The sequence below is a fragment of the Protopterus annectens genome, chromosome 5.part0, assembly GCF_019279795.1.
Source record: "Protopterus annectens isolate FY-2018-M chromosome 5.part0, PAN1.0, whole genome shotgun sequence".
Lineage (NCBI taxonomy): Eukaryota > Metazoa > Chordata > Ceratodontiformes > Protopteridae > Protopterus > Protopterus annectens.
This window is the reverse complement of record NC_056735.1, coordinates 1,447,523,771-1,447,551,223: the sequence shown is the minus strand read 5'-3', so window position 1 is coordinate 1,447,551,223 and position 27,453 is coordinate 1,447,523,771. Positions and strand designations below refer to the sequence as shown.

The 27,453-nt window shown below is 35.7% G+C and overlaps 1 protein-coding gene across 1 annotated transcript in view; it reads left to right on the top strand.

Moving 5' to 3' along the window:
- Window positions 1–26,286, top strand: part of METTL21C (methyltransferase 21C, AARS1 lysine) — a 67,023-nt gene extending 40,737 nt beyond the window's left edge. Inside the window, exon 5 of the mRNA XM_044071248.1 lies at window positions 24,635–26,286. Coding sequence (XP_043927183.1) covers window positions 24,635–25,026 — 392 coding nt within the window. The 3' untranslated portion in view covers window positions 25,027–26,286. The remainder of the gene's footprint in view (window positions 1–24,634) is intronic.
- The last annotated feature ends 1,167 nt before the right edge of the window (window positions 26,287–27,453 follow it).

Here is a 27,453-nt window from a genome sequence, read left to right as displayed (position 1 = left end):
ATTTCTCTTCAAATATCTTTGGTGCTGCTCTTTTTGTATTTATTAGTTTTGCTTTCTCCTTTGCATTAATATTACACCATATTAAATGTCTTTTTCTTTCCCATGTCCATATTTCTTCTTCAGATGTTTCCTGATCTTCCTGTTTCTCCTTACTTTGGGGACTCATTCTGTCATGCTCTGATGTAACCTGTGTTAGACCTTCTACATCAAATCCTTCACTTCTCATGCATTCCATAACATCAACTTCTATTTTTTTAACTTCTACTTTACTAATCTGATTTTCTACATTCCCTCTCTGTGATATTATTTTTTATTGTGAAATTTTCCATATCTGGATGCTTTTTCCTGTATTTCTCTTCAAATTTTGGGGCTGCCTTTTTTGTATTGATTAATTTGGCTTTCGACTTTACATAAATATTGTACCATATCAAATTTCTCCTTCTTTCCCATGTCCATATTTCTTTTTTATACTTTTCAAAAATCTTTAGGTTTTGTTGTATATATTTTACCCTTCATCAGATGCTTCTTTTTCTAAACAGATCAAAGTTTCTTGGTCTGTATAATGATGTTTTTCATAAATATATCGTATGAACACATTTTTATTTGAAGCTTCTGACAGCTTTTCTTGTGGAAGCATTTTTCTTTCCTCTAATTTCACTCTTCTAATTTTCCTGGGCTTTTTGCATAATAGTAACAGAACATAATTTCTTTTTTATCATCAATAGTCCACTCTATCATCCTTATGGCTCTTCTTTGGTCTATCAGTTTTTGTGGACTGCTACTTCTTTCTACAACAAGGGGGCCATACTCCCCCTGGGCCTGGCCCTATTGTAGGAATGTTTCCGTATTTTGAGAATTCTACACTGTCATGAGAGTGCACCTACTAGGATTGGGCACTTTTTTATCCTGGGTCTTGTGCATCCACCTATCTTTTTTAATTTATGACTTACTTCTGTCTATGATATATGCTATGTAAAATACAGCCCATATATCAGTGTTGTCTTGGTGAGATTTTGTGAAAACAGGGTCCATCTCATGAAGATACTTATTAAGACTTGAGGATGAAGTCAGTTTCAGCAATACTACTCTCCTTTGCTTGCTGACTTATCATCTGTCCATTCTCCATAATATTCTGTATTGTTATTGTTATTTTCCTTAAGGGTCTGCATCCAAAATCCCAGTCTCTCCTTATTTCTTAACCCCTTTGTTTTTTCCTTATCCATTTCCACTTTGAATTATAGCTTTCTACTTGTGCTATGTATTGGAGCCTTAACTGTGTACCTCTAAAATACCCCATTCAAACCAGGTAATCCCAAACCACCTTGTTCTATTGAAAAGATCAAATTATCCCACTTCTCTCTTGCCCCCCCCAATAAAATCTTTCAACTCTTTATTAATTGCTATCCACAAATTCTCCTCGGGTTGATAAAAATATGCCTGGCCTGTACACAAAACTAAAGGGACTAAAAACATTTTCACTGCTGGTATCTTGATATCCATAACCATAAAACATAGATTTCAGCTTCTCGGTTTTTGTATTATATTTTGTTTAGTCTCTTCCCATGTATCCTTAGCTGCCATAACAGACTCCTTTTTAACCCATAAGCATAAGCAGTTAATTTTATCATGTCCCCATAAATATAGGTATTGCTAAACCAATTTTTGTGTGGGTACATAGTTTACAGCTATTGCCTTTTGTTTTATCTTCATTAATTTTGTATCCCAAAAGGACTTGAAACTGTCTCAGAATGTTCCACAACACTGAAATGTCCTTTTCTGGTTTTATCAGGTGCAAAATAATATCATACACAAATAAAGCCAGCTTTTCTTGATTACCATACCAATTATAATCCTTGAATTTGTGAGTCCCTTTTTTATTTGCCAATGGTTCTAAATATAACACAAATAATGGGTCTATATTACAAGATCAAATGCTTAGATGATCGAACACCTAAACATCAAACTTATAATATCAAAAGCAAAAAACATCAAACCCCCGATCTAATGCAGGGAAAGATTTCCCTTTGCCATTCACCGGATTTTGCAGTTTTGTCTACTGTAGAGCGATCTTGGAATTGGTATATTTAGTTAGTGGGGTGTGGGAAGCACAGCCCTCCGCGTTGGGGGGGGGGTGAAGCCCCCACTTAGTTTGGGTGTAAAGTTTTTTTTTTTTTTTGTGGCCGACCGACGTGTTTTCCTGCGCCGTTCGACATTTTTGGGTTTGATATTACAAGTTCGATGTTTAGGTGTTCGATCACCTAAGTATTCGATCTTGTAATATCGACACTAAATAACAAAGGGGAAAGAGGACACTTCTGCCTGGTTCCTGTATTCAGACCGAACTTACCAGCGAGGAACCACCCCAACATTAATTTTCACCTCCAATCCCTCATATATCCTCCTAAGTAACCTTATTATTTTGTCAGGGAATGCAAATGCTTAAATTGCCCTATTAATAAAATCCCAGCTTACGCTGTTGAATGCTTTCTCTACATCAAGATCCACTAACAACTGTGGTATTTTTTTACATTCTACTTCCTTCTGTATCATCATTGTTCTAGTAAAATTGCCAAATGTTTGCCTCACCTCCATAAAACCATATTGATCCATATCTATCAATTGTGGATTCACCTTTGCCATTGTTTTAATCATGATAGACATAAACACTTTATAATTATGGTTTTGAATTGAACTGAGCTATATTAAGCTGGATCTCATCAGTCTTTACCATCTTTAGGCATTATAGCCACCACAGCTTTCTTGCAGGATGTTGATGATTCTCCTCCTTTTAAAATACTGTTAAACAAAACCTTCCATATCTTTATCAGTTCCTCCCTTTCTAGCTTCCATACCTCTACAGGAATACCATCTATTTCTGGAGACTTTCCTGTAGATTTATTATACATCACCACTTTTATCTCATCTCCTCCTATAAACCAAAAATTCTGGTGCACAACCCAATACTAATAAAACAAACCAATGTTGTGCATTGGTCAACACAGAGGCTATGAGGTATCCAAAAAGAAGTTCACAATCATAGGTGAGGATGTCCATGCCAAATAGTATCAGTAAGTGTAGAAACATGATGGTTGCAATTAAATAATTTTTATTTAATTGTAAATAGATGTTAGTAAAACAATAGTTTGGCGGTTTTGTCCCACCAATGTAGGGACTTCATCAGAGCTAACATGCAGTTAAAACAGTTCTCATTTTAAAAAGTGCCTCAGTTAGTGCTCACCAGTCAAAAGGTTGTGACAATCAAGCAATGAAGCATAAGGTCATCCTAAAAGCGACCTTGTATGTAAAAATCTCCCGATTATTCCTTATACAAATTCAAGAACCATAAAATATAAGACCACCTATGTAAAAAAATTTAACAAATACTATTATCAAAAGCCTGATGTCAAAATACTAATAAAAATTACAATAAGTATATATAAATGTTTATAAGTTGTGAAAGTATATATGTATAGGTTCAAAATCACATATGCTTACATAAATAAATCAACAATTGGGATTAAAAAAATAATAAATAAATTACTCAAGTAACATACCGTTATTTATATATTTATACACCAATATTCTTACAATTAGTGATATGTGATTTTTTGGGATGGCAGTTGAACTATCTATATTTATTTTATTGCAGCCATTTATGTATATATTATATGTGTTTTTTTATGTGGCACGTTTTTTTTGTATATCATAGGACAGTAGTTTTACTATTATATTAATGTGACAGTATTTTTAAAGCAATTAATATAGTATGTTATTGTTATTTCTAACTATTTATTCATCATTCTTTCCACATGGATTTTTCCACTTTAAGGACTGCTTTTTTCAATGATTGGTCACCTGTTCATGTAATTATGGGTAAGGTTTTATACTTAAGTGAGTGTTTTACATGTAAGTATGGTTCTGATGAAGTCAATTGATGAAAGCGCTTAACCATTCTATTATTTTGTGAATAAACTGTGTTCTGTGTTTGGAGGACTTTGGCTGTGAGGTGTATTTGTACTTGGATTCGTTTTGCTGTGTTACACCTGTTTGGCACCGTTTTTTGTTCAACATACTGTTAAAATGTTACAATTTAGCTTCTCTGATTTTCAGTACTGGCAAATTGGAAACATTTTCTTTCAATTCAGGAGGAGCTGAAGCATTCAATCTCAGTTGTCACAGTAATTCGAAATATGTTTTCCCTTGCCCCTCTCCCATCTACTATATCTATATCTATAATACAAAATAGGAATCTTTTACAGTTGTTACAAATAATTGAATGCTTATAAAGTGCATTATTATCTATCTTTTCTAAACAACTTTATTGAATTATCCCTTGTGACACAGGCACATTTACATTTATATAAAAGTAATCAAACTGTATTAACAAGTCAAAATTAACAAACATTATGATTCATGTACATTGCTATATATCATATAACCTAAACAGCATTACATAAATGATTCAATTCCTGTCCCCCTTTTTTTAAACAAGAAAAATCTTTATTAAACATAAGCAATCATACATTTATATGAATGAAAACAAACTACACCAACACAATCCTAGTTGCAAGCATGTTACATTGCAAACCATAGTGACACACTCCCAATTGCAAGCATTATACATCACTTATAATCTACCCAATTCTTTTCAGTCAAACATTACATAGCTCATTTAAGTCTTGCCTTCTTTTAAACCTCATTGCTCCGCTGTATAAATTGTTCCCACAATTCCCATTTTTCCTATGTAGTTTGCTTCTATCTTTTTCCAAACATCTCAATTCCAGTTCTTTAATCTCTGTTACTATATTCACTACTTCTAATATAGTTGGTTTAGATTTTGATTTCCATTTTCTAGTAATTGCTTTTTTGGCAGCTACCATAATTAGAGACAGCAAGTCCTTACCATGTCTAGGCAATTCCGATTCTGTATCATAGCTCAGAAAAATCATCTCCCTCATCAAACCAATCTGCCCACCCAACATGCCTAACAGTGCATCCCACAGGGAATCTTTAAGGTCCACCAACTCACTGCACTCCCAGAAAATATGTTCCCAATTACCTCTTTCTTCTTCATCACACCCCCCAACATTTGCTATCTACCTGAGGAAAAATTCTTTGGAGTCTACTTGGGGAATAAAAACATAAAAGTAAACATTTCCAAGCAAAAATCCTAAATCTAGATGTTGCATATTTGGGAGACATACATATATCCTCCCATTTTTATTTGTGTGTTGCTTATCCAATCTTTCTTCCCAATCCTTACTAACCTCCTCTGATTGAGTCTTATAGTTATCATGCAATATTTTATATGCTTATTCCCTTTTAATGGCAACTTCTGTTCTAGATTCTACTACGAACTCTACCAGTGCTGCTCATTGTTTAGGACCCCCTCTCTTTGCCTATACTCTGATATTAATCCTTGATAGGGAAGGAATTCTCTAACCTGCAGTCCAAATAAATTCTTGGCATCTTTCCATTGTATCATCTTTCCCCTCTCTTATTTGCTCCCAATACCTTGGTTCCTTTGCCAGTTTTCCCCAATAAATTCCAGCCCCCTCTTGCCTATTGTCTGTATCCCTAATTGCGGTAATCCCTATCGGCAGAATCTCCTTTCCCTATTCCTGTGTTGGCTTAGTTCTTAGAATACTTTCTGCTACTTTATAGATATAATATTCTGTATGATTATTGTTATTCTCCTTAAAGGCCTGCATCCAAAATCCCAGTCTATCCTTGTTTCTTGAGCTTTTTGTCTTTAATATCATAGTAATGTTCATTAATTCTTTTATATAGGTGTCTCTCCTTTTTACCTACATAAAACAAAAGAAAAGTAGCATATATAGCGAAGTAAACAACCCACTTAGTGTGACTCTCTGGATATCTCCTATCTTTAAACATTTTAATCAATTTCACACTTTTAAATCTAATATATATCTTAAACCTACTTTTAGTAATAATTATATACATTACACAAGTATTCACCCCTATACTGTTAAGAAAAGATTTGTGAAGGGGCAATTTACATGATTTTCTAGAATGATTTCAGATGATAATTTGGTCAGGGAAGAAGCTGCAAAATTGATTTTAATGTTTAAAGATAGGGGATATCTGGAAAGTTTTATTACTAAGATTTATGAGAATATTTTAAGTAGAAGATCTTAGTGTTTGCCCTTTATTAGGTAAATGTTTAAACAAAACAGAAAGTGTTATGGAAAGAATTAAGCAACAGCCCCCCCCCCTAATAGGTATTCAAGTTAGCATTAATTACTGAGTACAATACAGGAACTGACAAAATTAGAGAAATTATTAATAAAAACTGGGTTATTTTTAAGGCTAGTGAAGCAGTTTTCAATATAACAGGTGAAAGACCAACATTTGAATACAAAGCAGCTAGGAATATTAAAAAAACTAGTCAAAAATAATTTAAGAGATAACCCCACTGATCAAATTGAGAATAATGGAGCAGAACTTTGTGGATGTTGCTCTCAGTGCAAATATATTTTTACAGGAAATAGGTATTTAGTGTGGAGGTCCCATTAGTGTGCAAATTGTACAAATACATGGGAATTGTCACAGTAAGGGAGTTGTTTACCCAGCTACATGTTCTATCTGTCCTTTATTTTACATAGGTAAAATGAAAAGATACCTACACACAAGAAGTTATGAACATTACTATGTTATTAAGAGCAAGAGAGATAATAATGCCATTTATAAGCATTCAATTATTTGGCGGCCACGGTGGTGCAGCGGTTAGCATTGCCACCTCTCAGCAAGAGGTTCTCCAGTTCAGTCCTCAGCTGGGGTGCCTTCTGTACGAAGTCTGCATGTCCTCCCTGTGGTCGTGTGGGTTTCCTCCGGGTGCTCCGGTTTCCTCCCACATCGCAAAGACATGCTGTAGGTGGATTGGACACTCTAAATTGGCCCTAGGTGTGAGTGTGTGCATGTGTGTGCCTTCTGTGGAAGGTTGGGCACCGGGCTGGCAACTCGACACTGTAAAAACTCCACTGCCAATCATGAGCAGACAGGTGATCTGCTGTAGTGACCCCTAACCGGGAAAAAGCCGAAAGAAGAAGAAGAAGAAGATAAGCATTCAATTATTTGTAACAATGTTAAAAGATTCCTGTTTTGTATTATAGATGTAGTTACAGTAGATGGAAGGGGGGGGCATACTAGAATATCTGCAATTTCTTAGCCATCTGAGACCAAATACTTTATATCTTTCTGGATTGAATGAAACTGTTTCTATTTTGCCTGTATCGAAAATCAGGGTAGCTAACTATAAACTTTTAACTGTATGTTATTTAATTAATTATTTTTTTTTTTGAATTCCATTTATTTTTTATTTACATGAACATACATGATTTTGTAACTATACATACATACTTTCACAAAATATAAACATTTATATGTATTTATTATATATTTTTTTGTTATTAGTATTTTAACATCAAGTTTTTGATAATAGTGTTTTTTCTTATATTTTATGGTTCATGAATTTGTATAAGGAATAACTGGGAGATTTTTATATACAAGGATGACCTTATGCTTAATTGCTTGATTGTCACAGCCTTTTGATTGGTGAGCACTAATTGAGGCACTTTTTTAAAATGAGAACTGTTTTAACTGCATGTTAGTTCTGATGAAATCCTTACATTGGTGAGATGAAAGGGCTAAACTATTGTTTTACTGACATCTATTTGTTGTTAAATACAGATTATTTAATTGCGACCATCATGTTTCTACAGTTACTGATACTATTTTGCATTTTTGGACATCCCCACCTACAATTTTGAACTTCTTTTGGATACCTCATAGCCTCCATGTTGAGCACTGCACAACATCGGTTCATCTCCACCTAGCCTAACTGTTAGTAATTAAGCCTCATCTACCTCTAACACTGGCATATTTGATTCATCCATAAACATTTCCATTTGTACTTTTCCTTGATTTCCACATTTGTCTGTTTTATACAGATTTTCATAAAATGTCTGAAATATTTCTTATACCTTTACAGGATCTCTGGTTATTTTCCTTGTTATAGGCTCCCTAAGCTTGGCAACAACCCTTTCTACTTTCTTTTGCCTGAACCTTTGTGCCTAAAGCTTTTGTGCTCTAGAGTTATTATCAAAAAACAGTTGCTTAACAGCAATCTTTCTAAATGTGTGCATATTATCGAGGTAGTCCTTTATTTTCTATTTAGTACTCAGCAGTTGCACCTCTTCTTGTTCTGTAAGATTTTCTCTTGTTCTGTAATACTTTAACATTTGTCAGTCCCTCTAAATAATTTTTATTACTTCTTAACAATAGTTCTTTTTCTTTTATTTCTACCCTACTTTTAAGCTCCACTTTCATTTTATCCCACTACCTAGCTATATTTTCTGAAGAATTTTCTGTCTTTCCTAATAAATGTTGAATAATTTCCATTACCCATTCCTTAAATTCCTCTCAGCCTAACAGATAGTTGGGGAAGTGCCAGTGTCTCATTTTTATTTCATTACCCTGTATTTTTATGTTAGTTATTATTGACATGGTTGTTGTTGTTGTATCTTTCGGCTTTTCCCAGTTAGGGGTCGCCACAGCGGAACTCCGGTCCGCTAATGATTGGCAGTAAATTTTTACGTACCGACTTGCCAGGCCTGATGCACAACCTTCAACGAAGGTACGCTCATTCACGCATGTCTCCACACAGAAGACGCTTTAGCTGAGAATCGAACAGGACAACGTCTTACTGTGAGGCGACAATGCTACCGCAGCACCACCACCGCAGCAGTTATTATTGACATGGTATGAAATACTTATTGGATGTTTAGCAAAACATTCAACTAAATGAACATATTCCTGTGAAATATACATTCTGTCTGGCTAAGCCCAGCTTTTGTACTTTGGGGAATAATGTGTAAATTTTCTCCAAGCTTCTCCTACTGAATTCACATCTTCCATACCAAATATTTTATAACTTTCTTCAAAAATATACCTTCTTTTGTTATATTTTCCTTCTAAGCCCCCTGCTATATCCTCACTGTTGCAAATCAAATTCCAGTCCCCATCTATAAGTAATATTCCCTGATGAAAGCTGATTATTTCTCTCAGAATTTTCTTAAGCTTCACTGTAGCAGCTTTAGATGAAATATAAATAGATGCCAACTTAATCCTCCTCCCTTGCCAGTAGCACATTGTTGCTACAAATCTACCATTATTATCTTTTATTTTCTTTTCTATCACTAATGGAGCTCCTCTAGCAATTACTTTTTGACTTATTTGACTGTAATCCTACTGCACCCAAAATTTGTTATGTTCCAAAAGTTATCTTTTTCATTTAGTGTTTGTTCTTGGCAAAAAAAAAAATAAAAATAAAAAAATAACCTACATAGGTTAATATTAATGGTACCTTTATTTCTTCTTTAATTTCAGATATACTGTTCTCTAAACCTGACCTACATGTTTATATAATGCATTCATTACCATCACAAATAACAACATGCTCAATGCACAACTTTGCTTTATTCTCTTCTCTCTGTTCTAACTATCCTTATTCTTTCTCCTAACTCGTATTCTTTTAAAATGCTCAACATGATCACTATTATCAGCTGTCTTAGAAAGATCATATACTGCTACTTTTCCTTTCTCATCCTTATCTATGCACTTGACCAATTATTTAACTGTTATTAGCATTTCACTTACTCTTTCCCATTTAACAACATACCTTCCCCTTCATCCAGTTCTTCTTTCATTACATCCATCATTCTTTTTTGAATGATCTTCATAAATATTTTATAGTCAGTATTTTCCAACTTAATTGGTCTTCAGTTTTTTTTTTTATTTCTTCTCATTCTCTGTTTTCAATGTAAATTATATAACCCCCTTACAAATCTCTTCCTTTAATATCTTCCTCTATCCGTTCATTCAATATTTCCAGAAAAATGTCCTTTTTGTTATCTAACATTTTTTTATAAAAACTATACCCTAATCCCTCTGGACTTGGTGCAGATTTTTGTTTACCTTCTTTTATAACATTCTCTAACTCTTCTGTCTCAATTCTTTCCCCATTCTTCCCCTGCTTTCTTTTCATCTTCTTTAATTTCTATATCTTCCCACTTATATTGTTTTTCATACATATTCTTTACATACATTTCAGCTATATCCATAATTTCCTCTAGTTTATATTTTAACTGTCCTTTTTCAACCTTCGATATATCCATTTTCTCTCATTATATCTCAAGTTTCTTACCTAAAATGGGGAAACATCTTCTTTTCTCCCTTTCAAACAATACTTTTGTCTAAATATCTTTCTTTCCATTTTTTTCGTTATCATATTTATATTCTTTCATTTCTTGATGTTCAAGAATCCCTCGTTCTCTATTTTTCTTTCACACATTTCCTTTTGTTTATTATATTTCATTTTTTCCTTATCATTGCTTTCTCTGTTAAGTATATTTTAAATGTTTCTTTATACACTACTCAGTACTTTCCCATAATTGCCCTCTTTCTTTTTAAGACATTCCATTCCTGTTATTTTTCTGTCATTCTTTTAACTCTTTTCTTTCTTTTATTACATTTTCATTCTCCCCGTTCATTAGTCATACAGTTCTATGATCTGCAAACTTTGTTTCTCTATTTCCATCTTTTATTCTTCTCATGTCATCTGAAAACAGTAGTACCCCCTTATAAATATTTTCTCTTCCTCTACCTATTCTTAACCTGGCATTATTTACTACATCTCTCATCATTTTACATCTTGTGCTATTTTCCCTTTCTTCTTTGTTTAATTATAGCTAAAGTCTTCTACTAGAATATAACACATATTTATGACCACAACATTTTGGATTTCTTCAAACAATTTTTCTTTCATTTAAATTTGTATACACATACACTACTACTATTCTAAACACCTTCTTCCACTTTCTTACTTCAAGTTCATACACTAAAAGTCTCCCTGCCACCACTACAAATATATCTAATATTTTAATCTCCTAATTTTTAATAATATTGCAGTATTGCAATACCTGAACATGTATCACTTCCTACAGCCCACACCACTTTTCTTTTTGACTTCATCCCAGTCTTCACCTTTTCCTTTTATCAGTACAGTTTATATCTAGCAAATGACCTCTGCATTTATTTTTACACATCATTCAAAAATAATCATTTTTCTAACATTACCCTTCATGATATTCTCATTTGTTGATGCCATACTTATATTATCCTTCTCAATTTTTTAGTTCATCTTTTGGCCTCCTTTTCTTTCCCTTCACCCTTCCCCAAAAGAAACTTCCACCTTTTTTTCTGAATTCTAGCTTTTATCTCCCTCTTCATCTTCCCACAATGTCTCAAACCTGTTTCCATCTATACACATGTTTATTTTTCATTTAGTAGTTTCTGGACTTCATCTAATGCATTTTTACTATATTTTGACCTTGTGGCTCCTCACCCCACCCACTCACATCCTTTCCTCATTATCTTCCACCTTTTCTTGCATAAAAAAAACTTGTTCTGTCTCCTCATTTTGCCTCACTTTTTTCCCCTTTTTTCTGTTAATTAATGGACAATCAAACCAAAATGCTCCTTACTTCCACATTTCCTACAACGGGTTTACAGTTTTTTTTCCCAGAAAGTCCAAATTTTCCCACACTGTCCACACCTTCTTTTTGGTGTCTTTTTGTACAATCCTGGATTCATCTCTCCAAAAAAAAAAATGCTTTCAGCCGCCCCCAGAACTTAGCACTCACTTCTTCCTATTCATTACTTATTAATTAGACAAATGCTGCAACTCTGGTTATTTTCTATTTTAAAGTTACATAAACTTTCTATCCCCCAGTCCATGCTTTTTTTTTTAATATCATGCACATCTTGACATAAGCTTAGAAAAATATTCTAACTAATTTTCTTCCATCTCAGTCATTCTTACATTGTAACAACAGTTTTCCTTTTAAATGTACATTTAGATTTTGGTTAAAAATAGTCCTTCCAAGGAGATATAGTACTTCGCCTTTTACATTCATTGACAAAATCTTCTGTTAGTGAAAATGTCTCAAAGGTTATTACAAAGAAAGGTTCAGTTCCTATATGTATTAATGCCCTAATATCAAACAAAATTAATCCTAAGGGCATGATAACATTGTCTAAAATGTAGAAGCTTTTTAATTTGTTGCCCATCCTTTGTGTTTACCCTTACCATAGGCCATTTTCTCTTTCTCTCATCAAATCCAGTCTGTCTGCACTACACCCTGCACATCCTTTTTTCTTTCTGCAGTCTTTCACTGGAACCTGCTATTGTTGCGACATAAGGTTTTCCTCTGATAACACTGCTGTCATTCTCTCTTTGTTTACCATTCTCTGCTCCATCTTCCTGCAGCCCAACTCAGAGCACACCCTTAAAATAAGTTACTCCAATGGCCAGGTGTGCTCCCTCTCTACCCATATAATCATATACAGTATCCTTCCTAATTTCTGTAATCTTCTCATTGCCAAATAGCTAGTCTGTTATCATACTCCACTGCATGGAATTTGACTCCTCTAGTTCTCTATCCATCATTTTTTGTAAGGCAGAGTCATCCAGGCCCCTGATGCCATGATATACACATCCAGTGCATCATTTTCCTTCTGAATTACACTTTCCATTTCTTTATTTTTAATGTAATCTCCACTCACAACATCTGTATTGGATTCCATGATCACTGGTAACAGCCTTCGAGCTCAATGTAGCAAACAACTCACAAAGAGTCCTAAAAAAAGCAGAAGGTCTTTATTAAAATACATCAAAGTTAAAAATAATCACCCTTCCATTACTTAATCAAAGAAACCTTTAAAAACTCACCAGTTTTAAATAATTGCTAACCCCTACCCTTTGTTCCATGATCAAAATGCATTTTTCTTTCAGTTCATCAACACACTAATTCTTATCATACATTATTTCACCACTGCTCACTAACAATAAATTTCAAATGCAGAAAAAAACATTAACATCAACTGCAGTAACTTTCTGATAGTTCATTTTTTTATATAATAACCATAAATGTACTATATTCGTATTAATATGTAATACATGCCCTCATTCGCATATTTTTACAATAACTTAAATATCTTTCACTCTTTCACAGTCTAAAAAGGCACTGTCTACATTTTTAATCTCATTACATCTACTACAGTATCTTTTTTCATGGCATTTGTACATCATCCTACTTTTATCTTGTAAGTTTTTAAAGATAATCTCCACATAAAATCCTTGCTTTAACAGATTTTTTATCTTGTTGTAGACTAATCCATGGGTTAATATAAAATGTCCATCATTTTTCATACCATTCTTTTCTACTTGTTTGTAAATTATTTATATCTACTTTTCAATCCTTTACCTTATTACCTAAATTCTACATATTGCCATTCAAACACACACTCTTTCATTTCAAATATATTTGACACATTTCTAAGTATTTGTACCAAACAACATTAGTGATTAACTCTCCCTTTCCTTTTTTAATACTTCCAAATAACAATAATGAATTAAAATCAATTGAGTAGTTAATCCTAAACCACCATTTTCTCTTTTATTATAAATAATACTCCTTTTAATAGGATTTAACAGTGAATCCCAAATTGCACTAAAGATTAACCTACTAAATCCTTTTCCATACACTTTGGGAATAAAAATACATTACCTAAGTAATCTAATTTCCCTAAGGAAACCAAATGTAATAAGTAAACTTTCCTACTAAAACATAAGTCATAAACTTTCCATTTTTTTATTTAATGTAACTCTCTCTGTTTCCTTCCAGTGCTCCAAAATAACTTCCCTTTTCCAAACATTATCTCCAGAACTTCAATTTCTTTTCTAGAAAAATGAATCTCATCTACTCTATACATTTTTCCAAGTCATTTACTCTTATCCAAACTCAGTTTTAACCCAACTAATCCTACATTTTCCTTCAAGTTCTGCAATGCTCTTTTTGCCCATATTTTGTTCTTAACCAAAGCTATTGCGTTATCTGCTTCATTTAAAATAAGAGGCAGTCTTGTATTCCTATAAGCAATATTAACCTCCAAGACTATTTTCTTTACAACAGAAATGACAAAATTTGGTCTTTTGTTAAATGACACATTTCCCCAAACATAGTATATTTTCAATGGAAAAAGAATTTATCAAAATGTTTCACTATAACAAAAGAAACATATTTTGGTTGTTCCTGATACCACAGTGTGGCACATATATTATTTATCAGAATATTGCAAGGCAAATGCTTGATTTGTCATTATTCATATGCAAAACAGTCCACATCTCCCAAGCCCCAGTCCAGATCAGCCTATTGTCCAACAGTGTTTACAGAAAAAAACTTCTTTACATATAGAGGAAAATTATGCATGAATGTCTCTTTATCCAGTCATTGAGAAATTACACTATTATTTTTTAACATCATTTATATCAGATGAAAAAAGTCAATGCATTCCACAGATACTCATTTTTTCTCTAACTGCAAACATTTTAGCAATAGTGGTACAGTTTCAAAAGTCACAGAACAAAATTTCTCCTTAATCAAATGAATGACAGACATAATGCCCGTAGGATGAAATCCCAACAGGCAAATAATGATGTCCCAAATAAAGTATCTGTCCAGCTCTTGCTGCTCTTTAGAAAAAGCCACACAACTGGACACTGTATCTCTTTCATTTTCTTTGGTAAATGTAAATCATTTCTTTAACTACTGCAGTTACCTCAGCATATGACTTATTTTGAAATTCAAATGAAAGCTTACCTGTTTCCTACACAGCAATGTGTTTCTTCCATCCTTCCTGGTAAAGATAATTTTAAATTATCTCTACTAATGCTTCCTGGCCTAAATGATCCATCATCTGCAACCAAGAAACCACCATTGAGTTGCTTAGTGCATTTTCTGAAATCATCTTTTGTAAAGCTGAATACTCCAAACTACCCGTCAACAGAACAGTCACCTCACAGGTTGAAATATTCCCTATAACCACTGCCAAATGAGTTTCACTTGTTCCTTTGAAAGGAAACCTCCTGCTATATTCTCCATCATCTCCATAATGTTCTTCTCATGACAACTTAAAAATAATAGGTGAACTTCCCTGGTGCCCTGGCCAATTTCACCTAGTTTGTATGAATATCACCTCAGGTCTTCCCCGAAAAGTGGGGATTGATTTAGTGGGACTAACCCAGTTAACAAAGTGAAAATAAAAATGAATAAATAAAAATGTCCTCAGAACTTGCATACTCCACCAGGTACCACCCATAAAGTGAAAAATTCCCATACATCACAGTCACAACAGAGATAGTTGCTGTTACAGACATTTGATATGGGTAATTCCAAGAAAACAAATTTAGTTGATGTGATTAAACCATATACTCCCCAAATTTCACTGAAACACCATTCACATTGTCAGTGTTAACCAAACAGTCTTCAGTTAATCAATCTAATTCAGGCCTGTCTGTATGACCTTTCTACCTTTTTGGTTTGGATGTTAGTTGGTTTGGCTTTATTGCCCTGAATGTACCCATAAAGACTTAAAAAGTAAAAAGTAAAGTGTCATGAATATTCAGAAGCAACATAGCTGAAACAGTTGATGTCCTTAAGGAGTCATTTGCATATATCCCATGGGCCTCCATTACAGGAGGTTTAAGATATTACACAGTGAAAATTCTAGCTTGGCTGGGTTTTTACTGGATGGTTTGTCTGTGTGACCATTTTACCCCTTGGCTTGGATGTTAGTTGGGATAAGTTATTGGCACCTTAATGTTTATGGGCAACAGCTGGGTTTGAAGTCCCGTGTTTATAAAATATAGTGAAACAATCTGCTTATGCTGTCCTGATGATGTGACTAAAAAGGCTGAAACTTGTATGTCTAAACTTAGTGGAGTTTTGCTTTATTGGTTTGAATGTACATAAAAAGCTATAGACATTCAGAAACCATATCACTATCTTCTATCTCCAAAATCTTGGGCACCACTTCTAATAATATGGAATAAACGGGCAAAAAGTGGAACAGTTACTAGCACCCTACTAATAATTTCAACTAGAAAGTTCACAGGATAGTTAAAATTAGCTACTTTGTGCTTATAAAAAGTCATTTTGATGAATTAATATGATTCAGTATTATTTAACATGGATATCAGTTTAACAAAAAATCTTAGCACTGAATGTGTGACAGACCCTTTCAATGTGCAATAAATGTGGAATATGGACTTTTTAAAACTGAAAATGAGGAATATTCCACATAATGAGGTACACTTGAGTGATATGGTGAAACATTTGATGTCCTTAAGGGGTCGTTTGCATATATCCCATGGGCCTCCATTCAGGTGGCCTAAGGTTTCGCAATGTGAGAACTCTAGCCTGGATGTTTTTCTCTTGAAGTTTTACTTTAGATGTAAAGTCACATCATATACCACTCGTTCTTATTTCAAATATCACATGTTCATGCATATTCAGACAGGACAGATTTTAAACTCACTCCATGGTATATTATTTGACATGTGGTGATGACAACTAACATAATGTAAATATGAATGCAGTGTTATGATGTGGCAAAACAGAATATAGTTTTTAAAGAAGGAAGTAATGAGGGTTTAAATGTGATTAAAAATTAAAGACAAAAATAATGCTTTGGCTAATCATATTATGACTGTAGAAAAGCATGAACTACTTTTTATAGTGGTTGTTTAAAGATAGTGGAGGCAGACAAATAGACTATTATAAGAAAAGTACTTAGGATCATAGGATTATATGCAGCAGTCCCGTCAAAGTGGGGTCTGTGATCGCATTGTATGCCAGATGTCACCTCTAAGGAGTCTGTATGAAACTGTGTACAGGGATAGGGCTTTTAGCTTATCTGTATATGGTAGATGTTTGAGGCCCTGGATTCTCCTGGTGAAGAACCTCTGTGGTCTCTCCAGCTGTTGCATGTGCTTTGCAAGGTACATGCCGAAAGGGGCATTGTACTCAATAATGGCCCCTATAAGGAACGAATACAGGGATGTTATGACCTCCTTGTCCCAGGATGAGATACCCTTACTTATGATGTGAGCCATGTAGAAGGCTTTCAATACAACAGAAGCAACATGGTGGTCAAAAGTCAGGTTGCCATCAATTTGGGTGCCCAAATCCCTCACAAATGATTGCGTGCTTAGGAGATTGTTATTAATGTGATCATATGTGGGGACGTCACTCTCCCCAAAGGGGATGATGCATTTTTTGGTATTCAGCTTGAGGCCATGTTTCTGGCACCAGTCATTTGTCTGAGTGAGACCCTCTTGGAGGATGTCCACATCACTAGGGGAATCGATGACAGTACCCAGCTTGCAGTCATCTGCAAACTTGGTCAGCCATAGCCCACTGGTTTTGGCCTGCACCACAGAAAAGTATATCCCAAATAACAGAGTCCCCATGACTGAAGCTTGGGGTACGCTGCTTGTTACAGGTCTACCGCTTGAGGTGACTTCCTCTATTTTTCCTAGGTGGGTTCTATCAGTGAGCCAGTTTGCTACCCATCTGGTATCATACAAATTGATGCCTAGTTGAAAGAGTTTATCTATTATGCCTGAGTGGGGAATAGTGTCAAAGGCTTTGGCTAGGTCAAGGTAGGCAGTGTGTACCATCTTCCTCTCATCCATGGCTTTGGTGACTGTCTCAAAGTAGTTGACCAAATTTAGCAGACATGACAACCCCTTGATGAAGCCAACTATGTGGGATCAAGTGTTTGGAGTTTGCCAATATCCTTGTTAATGAGTTCCATGATAATCTGTTCCATGGCCTTGCAGATCAGGCTAGCTAGGCTGAAGGGTCTATAATTTCCCAGATTGGTGGATGCTCCACCTTTGTACAAAGGGATGACAGTGGCTGTCCTCTGCTCAGCTGGGATGAAGCCGGTACTCAGGCTTTGGTTGAATAGAGCACTTAATGGTGTTGCAAGTTCCTGCCTGAGTTCATGTAGGATGCAGCCTAGTATGTTATTGGGTCCCTTGGAAGCTGTAATTTTTGCCTTTGAGAGAGCAGTGATGACCTGTTCCCTAGATATAAGGGGAAGGGGGCAGGTTCTGGGGATGTCCTGATTTACTGATGGTGGGAACAGAGAAGTGAAGTTTTCGCAGACACAGAATCTGTCAGCCAGCAAGTTTGCTATATCTACGACATTTCTATATGTGATGTCCTTAACCACCAGTTCTGAACAGATCTGGGTGCTTCCTTTGAGGTTGTGGACATATGTGAAGAAGGCCTTATGATTGTCTTTAATAGATATGTCCAATTTGGACTCAAGTTTGCTTTGGAGGATTTCACTAATGCTCTTATTTGCTTGTTCAGGCTAAGGAGACATTGATTCCAATTGGACACCTGCTCCTTCTTGGTCTTGGACAGCATTTTTTTCCTTTTGTTATAGAGTTTGTTTATTGCAGATGTCCACCAGACAGGTTTACTCTTCCTTTCAGAGGATGATTTAGTCCTGTTGGGTATTCCTGATTCCATGCATCTACATAAATGCTCATATAGTGCTTGGTGTAGTTTTGGATATTGGTGCCAGTTCCTACAGAGGGGGAGGAGGCCGTGAAGTTGTTTATACCATCCCTCAGGAGGCTCTAATCAGCTTTGGAGAAGTTTTTATGTCTGATCCTAGCTAGAGGTGGGTTGGAAGAGGTGGTGACTTTGAAAGTGACCACTTTATGGCTGGATCTTACCAGGGAGGATGATACTATAGGGATGGTGCAGTGGTTACTCATGTTGGTTAATACCAAGTCCAAGATATTATCACCTCTTGTGGGGGTATCAACTAGCTGTTCCAAGGCATTTGCATTGACAAAACTGAAGAATCTCTGGGAATTTGTGTTCTGGCATGAGTAGTTCTTCCTGTCTATGTTTGGGAAGTTAAAGTTACCCAGAATCAGGGTAAAGTGTTGAATCGTGATAGAGTTGAACAAGTCCAAATAGGCAGATTGTGCATCTTGAGTCAGATTTGGGGGCTGGTAGCTAGCCATGATTTGAATAGGGGTCTTGTTAATGGTTAACTGCACCTGGAATGTCTCCTGTGCATCATACTGTTTGACCAGCCTGGAGGTGTGTGTATCTTTAATATATTTTGAAACTTCATCTCCTTTGGCTTTACTGCCCACAGTTTGGGGTCTGAATGTATGATAGGATGAGTAACTAGGTAAGGCTGGGGTGCTCTACACAGCTTTGAACCAGGTTTCTGTGACTGCACAGATGTCAGCATTTTCCAGGGTTAAGAATGCTTGCAATGAGTGCAGTTTCATGTTTAAACTCCTAGTGTTTAGCAGCACGACCTTTAATTTGTGTTTTGTTGAAAATTTTATGTTGGTTTTATCGACCTCAGCACTTTTCCTAAAAAAGGCACTATGGGAGAGGCAAGAGTCTTTGCTAGAAGCCTGAAGCCCAAGTGAGAAAGATGCAGACCATCTCTGGCAAAGCATCATGGTCTGTTGATCATATCATCCGTCAGGTACTGGATCCTCCTGGAATGACACCAGAAACTAAGCCAATTATTAAAGTAAATAATTTTCTGTTTGCATTGAGGCATCATTCTGAGTGATGGCAGAAGGTTCTATATTATTCTAGCGAAATTGCGTATGTCCAACTACATAAAAGTCAACACATAATGCACGAAACCTAGAAATCACGAATGGCCATGAAATCAAATTTTTTCCTAGGGAAAAAATTCACGTGGCCATTCGCGAAAAAAAACTAAAATACAACCATAAACAGGTGGGGAGCTTCACCCCCACACCCCCCCAACTAGATATACCAACTCCAAGATCGCACTATAGTGACAGAAAGGGCAACTCCAGGTAGTTGGCCAACTACCTCCTTGCCTTATGACAAATACATCGAAATGCTCAAATGCATTTCGATGTATTTATGTTGCTCTTTTTACATTCACACAGAAGCACTTTCGTGCTTCTAATATAGACCCATGGCAGAATGCTGCTTAAGGCTAGGGACATACCTGCCCGGGGCACATAAACAGCAAGCTCAGTCATGTTTCTCTTCATATAGTCCAGAGAGGTACGTCTCAAGTCCTTCACACCAACATGAACTATGACAGAGTCATAACAGTACCTGTTGTTGAGAGACTTGAGTGCGTGTGTGATATGTGGGTTCTGGCACCTGACAGACAACTAACCGTGACTTTCTCCTTATTCAGCCTGGTAAGAGGCACATCTGTGTGTCCCCTATGACTAATATGTTAGGCTTATGGTGAAGCCTTAGTAGCTGTGAGACATAGGTGTGTGGACTATGCATAGTATGTGGTGTGGAGGGCTGTGGAGATCGTATGTGTTTTTGCCTCAGAGGTCTCCTTTGATTGGGTCTCCTTTGCCTTGGAGGTCTCCTTTGTTTGTGTACATATGCAATGTATATGAAAAACACATAGGTAAGGGAATAAATGAGCATATACAATCCCCACTGGAAAGAATAACATTTTTGGGGGGAGGGGTAGAATAAAATGTTTGTAGTTTTACAGAATAGCTGTCCTCCCAGTAATTTCCAAAACTCTGTATTATGTGACATATCAAGTGACTATATCAGTAGTGAAAAATTACATATGCATTTCACCAACTGAGAAGAATACCTTTCTTGTTTATGAAGTAGTTGGCTTCCCAGTAATTTCTGTTATTGTGTGTAGGACCATGTTATGTGATACTCGGTCACCAATTGTGACAAGGAGTGTGTGTGTGTATGTAAACAGAAAGGGTAGGTAATATTCCATCAACTCCTGTTTTGTCAATAGAGGAACAGTGGGGTTAAGGAAGCTTGTCATTTTCACCACTGGTGTGTGCTTTCAAAGTTAATATATTTAGAGATGTGGTGTTATGGAGGAAAGAGTGGGGACATTTTTCCTTTTATTTATGGGTACGGAGATCAAAGTAATGCAAAGTGTTTCATTTAAATGATATAAAATTGTGATTTAAACATATATAGATATATATATGTATATATATATATATATATATTTGTGTGTAGACATATATATATATATTATATATATATTATATATATATATATATATATATATATATATATATATATATATATATATATACAACACACACATCTCTTATGTATTGATCTGTCTGTCTCTCTCTATATATACATATACATATATGTATGTATGTATATATATATATATATATATATATATATATATATATATGTGCACACATGCACTTGTGTCTGTATCAGTGTGAGTATGTGTGTATATATATATATATATATATATATATATATATACACACACACACACACACACACACACACACACACACACACACACACACACAAGTATGCATGTATATATATATATATATATATATATATATATATATATATATAAATAGAGAGAAAGAGAGAATGCACATACACAGACACACAGACCCTGCAATGAAGAATAAAACAGTTTTTGATTGTATAGAACAAGTGCCCTCCCAGTAAATTTCAGAAGCCTGTTTTATATCATGTTGAACATATTTTATATACTCTTTTCACCCAGTCAGATTCAAGTCAAAACAACACTTGCGCATATTTACTTTCCATTAATATTATAAAAATTAAGTTCATATGTTTAACAGGCTACTAGATGGTCAAACTACACTATTAATTGGCAAACATTCACCATTGTTGAAGTCTTGATTTTTTTTTTCATTTACCTAGAAGTGAAGTGATTGAAGAGTTCATTGTATTAATTAAGAGTTATTGAGGGCACAGCCCCATCAGTGAAGAGGGAAGTTTGTCCACTACAGAAAAGCCAATTAAAATTTTTGGTTTGGGCTTTTCTCTTGACATCTACCTGCAGTTTCACCATCTGGTATCTGAACTATTCTAGCTGACACTACAATGCAACATAAGTTGGAGGCCTGATGCACTACTGAGTGTGTCATCCTTTGGATGAGATGTTAAACCAAGGTCCCATCTGCTCAAGTTGGTGGTAGCCCAGGTGGATGTAAAAGATCCCATGGCACCTATCAAAAAGAGTAGGGGAAGTTTCTGTGATACCCTGTCCATATTTCCCCTAGTATTACAACTACCAGTTTGTGTTTTCCCTGAAAACAGACCAACAGCCTACTGGGACTAAACTGGTCAATAAACAAAAAATAAATAAAAATCAAAACTCATGTAAATGGATTACACTCCAGCTTATACAGTATACTGACAAATTAATATAGAAATATTTGGGTCAGTCATACCTCATTTGCTTTCAAAATCTACGTTGTTTTCACTGCAAGTGTCATATACAGTGCTACAGGTCATAGATACATCACATAATGCAGCTATTCATAGTGAACTAAAAAGAACAAAGATTAGTTTTTCTTGTAAGACCAGCCAAAAGAAGTACATATGCAAAAACAAAGGCCTATGGTGGATATCCTCTGTCACATAAACAGTTATTTTACTGGAAAAAAACACTAAGGCTGTATGCTGGGTGGATCTGCAAGTTCAAGCCACTGGTGCCATGTATATCCACCAGACAGAACTATAAACCTGTCCCTGTCCCACAGCCGCAACACTGGATTAGTCTTCTCCTAGAGAGGAAGCAGTGTTTCTGTGCTTAAAGATGATATTTGTACAGGCATTTCCTTTTCCAAAGTCACACTTACTCGTTGTCATTCACATAATAGGTTCATGGGTTATTACTAGCTTAATAACTAGTAGGACCCTTACAAATCCAGCAGTGCATGCAAAACAATTTAAGTCCCGAGTATTATGGACATCTATATGGGAGGGGAATGGTAGTAGGGAGTCAACTAAGGATTTGTAGGGGATGTTATGATAATACTTTTCTTATTGATGACCACTGTCCACAAAGGACATGAGGGCTAGACCGTGGATACATTTATGATTTCCCATCCAGTTGTCAATGTTTTGTTTGAACAGGGTCAGGGATGAACTCTGTTTTACATGGTTGGGAGACGATTCCAAAGCACATTTTGTTTATGTCATAAGCAAAGTTCAGATCCATGGATATAGTGTTTCTGGTGCTGTTGGTTTTGCACATGTGCAACAGATTCATCAGGGCTGGATCTGAGGAAGATGTGTAAACCAGACAAAGATCTCTCAGCGGCCTGTAGGAGACTGAATACAGAGACAGAGCCTTTTAACTGATAAGTATAGGACAGGGTATTCATGCCCTGAATTCTCCTGGTGAGAAGCCTTTGTAGACATTCCAACTGGTGCAGGTGTCTGGTTAGATACATGCCAAAGGGGGCATTGTACTCAATCACAGGACAGATAAGGGCCAAGTAGAGTGGTTGCATAACATCCTTGAATATGGATGCCATACTCTTACCTGTAAGTTGGGTGATATAGAATGATTTTCTTGCTATCTTAGCTATGTGTTGGTCAAAGGCCAGACTGTTGTCTAGATATGTTCCTAGATCCCTATTAGGTCAACTCTTATGGATGTTTTATTGATGGATTAATTAACTTGGGTTGACAGTTTCTCAAAGGGCATAATAATGTATTTTTTTGCTTTGAGTTTTAAGCCTGTGGCTTTTGCACCAGTCATTTGTCTGTGATGAACCCACTTGCAAGATGTTAATGACTGGGGGACTCTATAACAGCTCTCAATTTACAGTCATCTCTGATGTTTGTGAGCCAGAGGCCTTGAACTTGACCTCCGAGAAGTAGATGCCAAAAAGAAGTGAGCCCAGTATGGAGCCTTAGGGTACTCCTCTGGTGATGGTCCCTTGATGGAGGTAGTCTTCCTGATACAACTTTTTCAATCCTGTCTAAGAGCCAGCCAGCAATCTAGGGACTTATGTAGGGATTCATGCCTAGAGGGAGCTTGTCAAAAATGCCTGAGTGGGGTATTGTATTGACTGTCTTGGCCCAGGTCAAGATTGATAGTATGCACTGTTTTACCCTCATCCTTTGCCTTGGTGACTCTTTCAAAGAAGTCTACCAGGTTAAGTAGACACGACCTTACCTTAATGATACCATATCTGGATGGGTCCAGTGTCTATAGATTGCCAATGTCCTTGTTTATCATTTCCATGATAATTCATTCCATGACTTTGCACATTAGGCTTGTTAGACTGATGGGTCTGTAGTTCTTTGGGTCTGTTGATGGTCTGCCCTTGTGGAGAGGAATGACTGTTGCACTCCTGCATTCAACTTGGAATGTTGCCAGTTTTGAGGCCTATACAAGCTGTACTTTTTATACAGAAGAAAGGCATGCATCACTAGGAACCCAGTATGAAATGCAAATAAATCCTTATTAAGCGGTATTCAACCAGTCAATTTAATCACTCATTTTTAGTGCCTAATTAGTTTTCGTCCATCTATAATACAGAACCAGCCTGTGTTAAGGATTTTAGCTAACAACACTGCTAAACCCATTGCTATATTTTTTAAACCTGAAACTCTCTGTGTGCCAATTTTTAATTATCATTCTGATAATGTGTTCTCATTAGCTAATGTAGACATCGGCATTTGAAGCAAGCAGTGATCATCAGTGCCAGAACAAATGAGTTAAATCCTTTCTATGACATTAACCCACTTACATAGCAAACAAGCCCTAATAACTTACAGATGTGTGATGTTGTATTTTAAAAATATCTATGTTTGTGTAATGCGTTTGTAGATTATGAATCATATACAAACTAATAACTGTCTTTTTTCTTTAGGTGCTCGCGTCATTGCTACAGACCTGCCCGATATACTGGGGAACATGAGATTCAATATCGCAAGAAATACCAGAAACAGAAGTAGAACTATTCCTGATGTCAAAGAGCTGTGTTGGGGCCAAAACTTGGAACAGAACTTTCCCAAAAGCCAGTATCGGTTTGATTATGTTTTGGCAGCTGACGTAGTTTATTCACACAATTATTTGGATGAGTTAATTATGACAATGGAATATTTCTGTCAGCCTGGAACAGTGGTATTATGGGCAAACAAATTCCGACTGCCAACAGACTACAAATTCGTAGAACGATTTTCTAACACATTTGATGCAAAATGCATTGCAAATTTTCCAGACATAGAGGTTAAGTTATTTAGAGCAACAGTAAAACAGTAAGGCAAAAATGTAATACTGGCAACCACAAACCAGTTGATCGGCCAAAATACCATTTGAGGTATATTTTGTGACATTGCAATAGAGCCAACCTAGCATTCTGCAATGTCCAGTGTCACTGACATGTTATGTTATTATGCTATGACAAAGCACTTTATTTTTCACTTTTGTATCATGCATAATAAGAAAGTATTACTACCCACACAGACTAGTAATATTTTACCATGAATGTTCAATGCATTTGTGGAGGTTGTTCAGTTTCATCAAACAAGGCTGTCAATTGATAAAGCAATGTTTCCAATGTGTATTAGTTAACTGAATTGTAATGACCTTTGTGATTCATTTGTAGTAGATTATGCCAGATTAGGGAATAATTTGCTTTCATCTGCTACCAGCCATATGTACAAAATATGCTCTTTTATAAGCAATCTAATCCATGTAATATTACTGTTGCCACATATATAAATCCCCCCATGACTGATAATCTTGAAAGTACAGTACTACAGCTTTAAATAGTTTAAACGTAGACTATTTTGCTCCATTTTGTGCAAAGGCATACACATAAGTATCAATTTTCAGCACCTGCTTTGCCCATTATTGAGTCAGGGGTAAGGAACCAGAGCATGCCATAGTAATTAGTGGGTATGTATATATAGGAATGTGAAAGATGACTTTTCATTATTAACAGTCATTCCAAAATAGATAACAAGGCAAGATTAAGGTAATCTGTTATACCTTGCCTTCGCTACAGTTGTGATCCCAATTTTCAGATAAACCAAGGGAGTCAGAGATCACTTAAGGGAGGTCAGTACTGATGAATTATGCAATTTTGTTGTACATTAGAGATGATCCCAGGAGATTTCAAACATTAAGCTTCTAGATAACAGCAGTGCTTTGGGCTTAGGGGTCCTGTTATTTGTCTATGCATACAAAACTATATTTATGACACCAATTACACATGGGAGACCGTACAAAATCAGCCATTCCTTGAGCAATGGTATTCCTCCTATAACTGAGTCACTGCCGAGGAGGCCTTCTAAATTCTCATTCTCCTTGGGATAGAGGTACTTTGTAAATAATGCAGGGGTCCACTGCTCAGGTGAAGTACGCACTGAATGAGGAGAGGCAGGCCAAATTAAAAAGGAGACCGAATTCAGTGGGTAAAATTTAGATGGAAATACTGTTCACTGTTTTCTCCTTTGTGCTCTTTTAGAGGCTTAAAAAGTTAATGACATGCTTTGAATTAAATATTTATTATACAAATCTTGTCTTTCTGTTCCAATAAAATAGTTTTCCAATACTGCAAATCAATTCTCAAAGGATACAAGGAAAGTAATATTTTCCTGGGGTCACCACTAACAGCAAATCAGTGAATAAAACAGTTGGGTAAAAATATAAGTTTCAGAAGAGTAGGTGGTAAAAAGTATAGTAAACAGTTAATTGGTTTCCCCTCAGTCTACATGGTTAGCTCCTCTATAGGCAGACTAATTCACACATGGGGTAGTGCCTATGTCCCTTATGGACAGGGGCAATCTGTAACATACTCACGACATAGGGGCAAATCCATGCTATCTTCTTGCCCCTAGAGGCCATATATTGTATAAAATCAGGTTACATTGGCTAGGTTTGTAAGGGCTAAGTCATTAGCCTAGTAATCTCCTATGAACCTATGTCATGTGCCACTTGCCCACTAAAACTGAATGCCTGGTCAGAAGTGCACTGTACTCATTTCATGATCATTCCTGTTCCTGTTTTTATTTTTACATGCCTTACTCCAAGAAGACTTGAGCCAAATGACCATGTACCTGACACTCCAGTCAGTAGCACAGTGCAGTATAGCCACGGAACAGACGATGTTCTAGCGAGTCTGCTTTTCTCACGTCTTGCAAAAGCACACTTGTGAATTTCTTTAGAGTTCCAAACACACCCAAGTAACAAGTCCATTTCTCCTTCACATGAAAACAGCAAAATAGAAACTATTTTATATAGACTTTAAAAGACTGTCACAGTTAAACTAGAGATCAGTATTTCAGATGGTTTTGAAATATTGATTCATTTTCTGTTTTTGTTCAACATTCATCCATCATTAATTTAAACAGAAATTTTAACACTTTATTTATACAGTCTGTCCTGTTTTACTTAGTGATCACACCAGCACACATGTATCATATGTTAGAATTCTGTAGCTCAGGGGATGTAAACTATAAAACATACATATGAACCTTTTGTTAATATTGAGTTAATAAAATGCACCAAACAAACCCAAAGTAGAGGTAATTTGAAACATTTAAACTCTGGCTGGCATTTAATCTTTAACTTTCATACAAAGGCATGATTTTTTTTTTATTTCAAACCAACTTTAAAGGAATAACTGAAGCTTTCCTGAAAATATTTATTTTCAAAATAGGTTAAGAGCAGCTGATGCTGTAG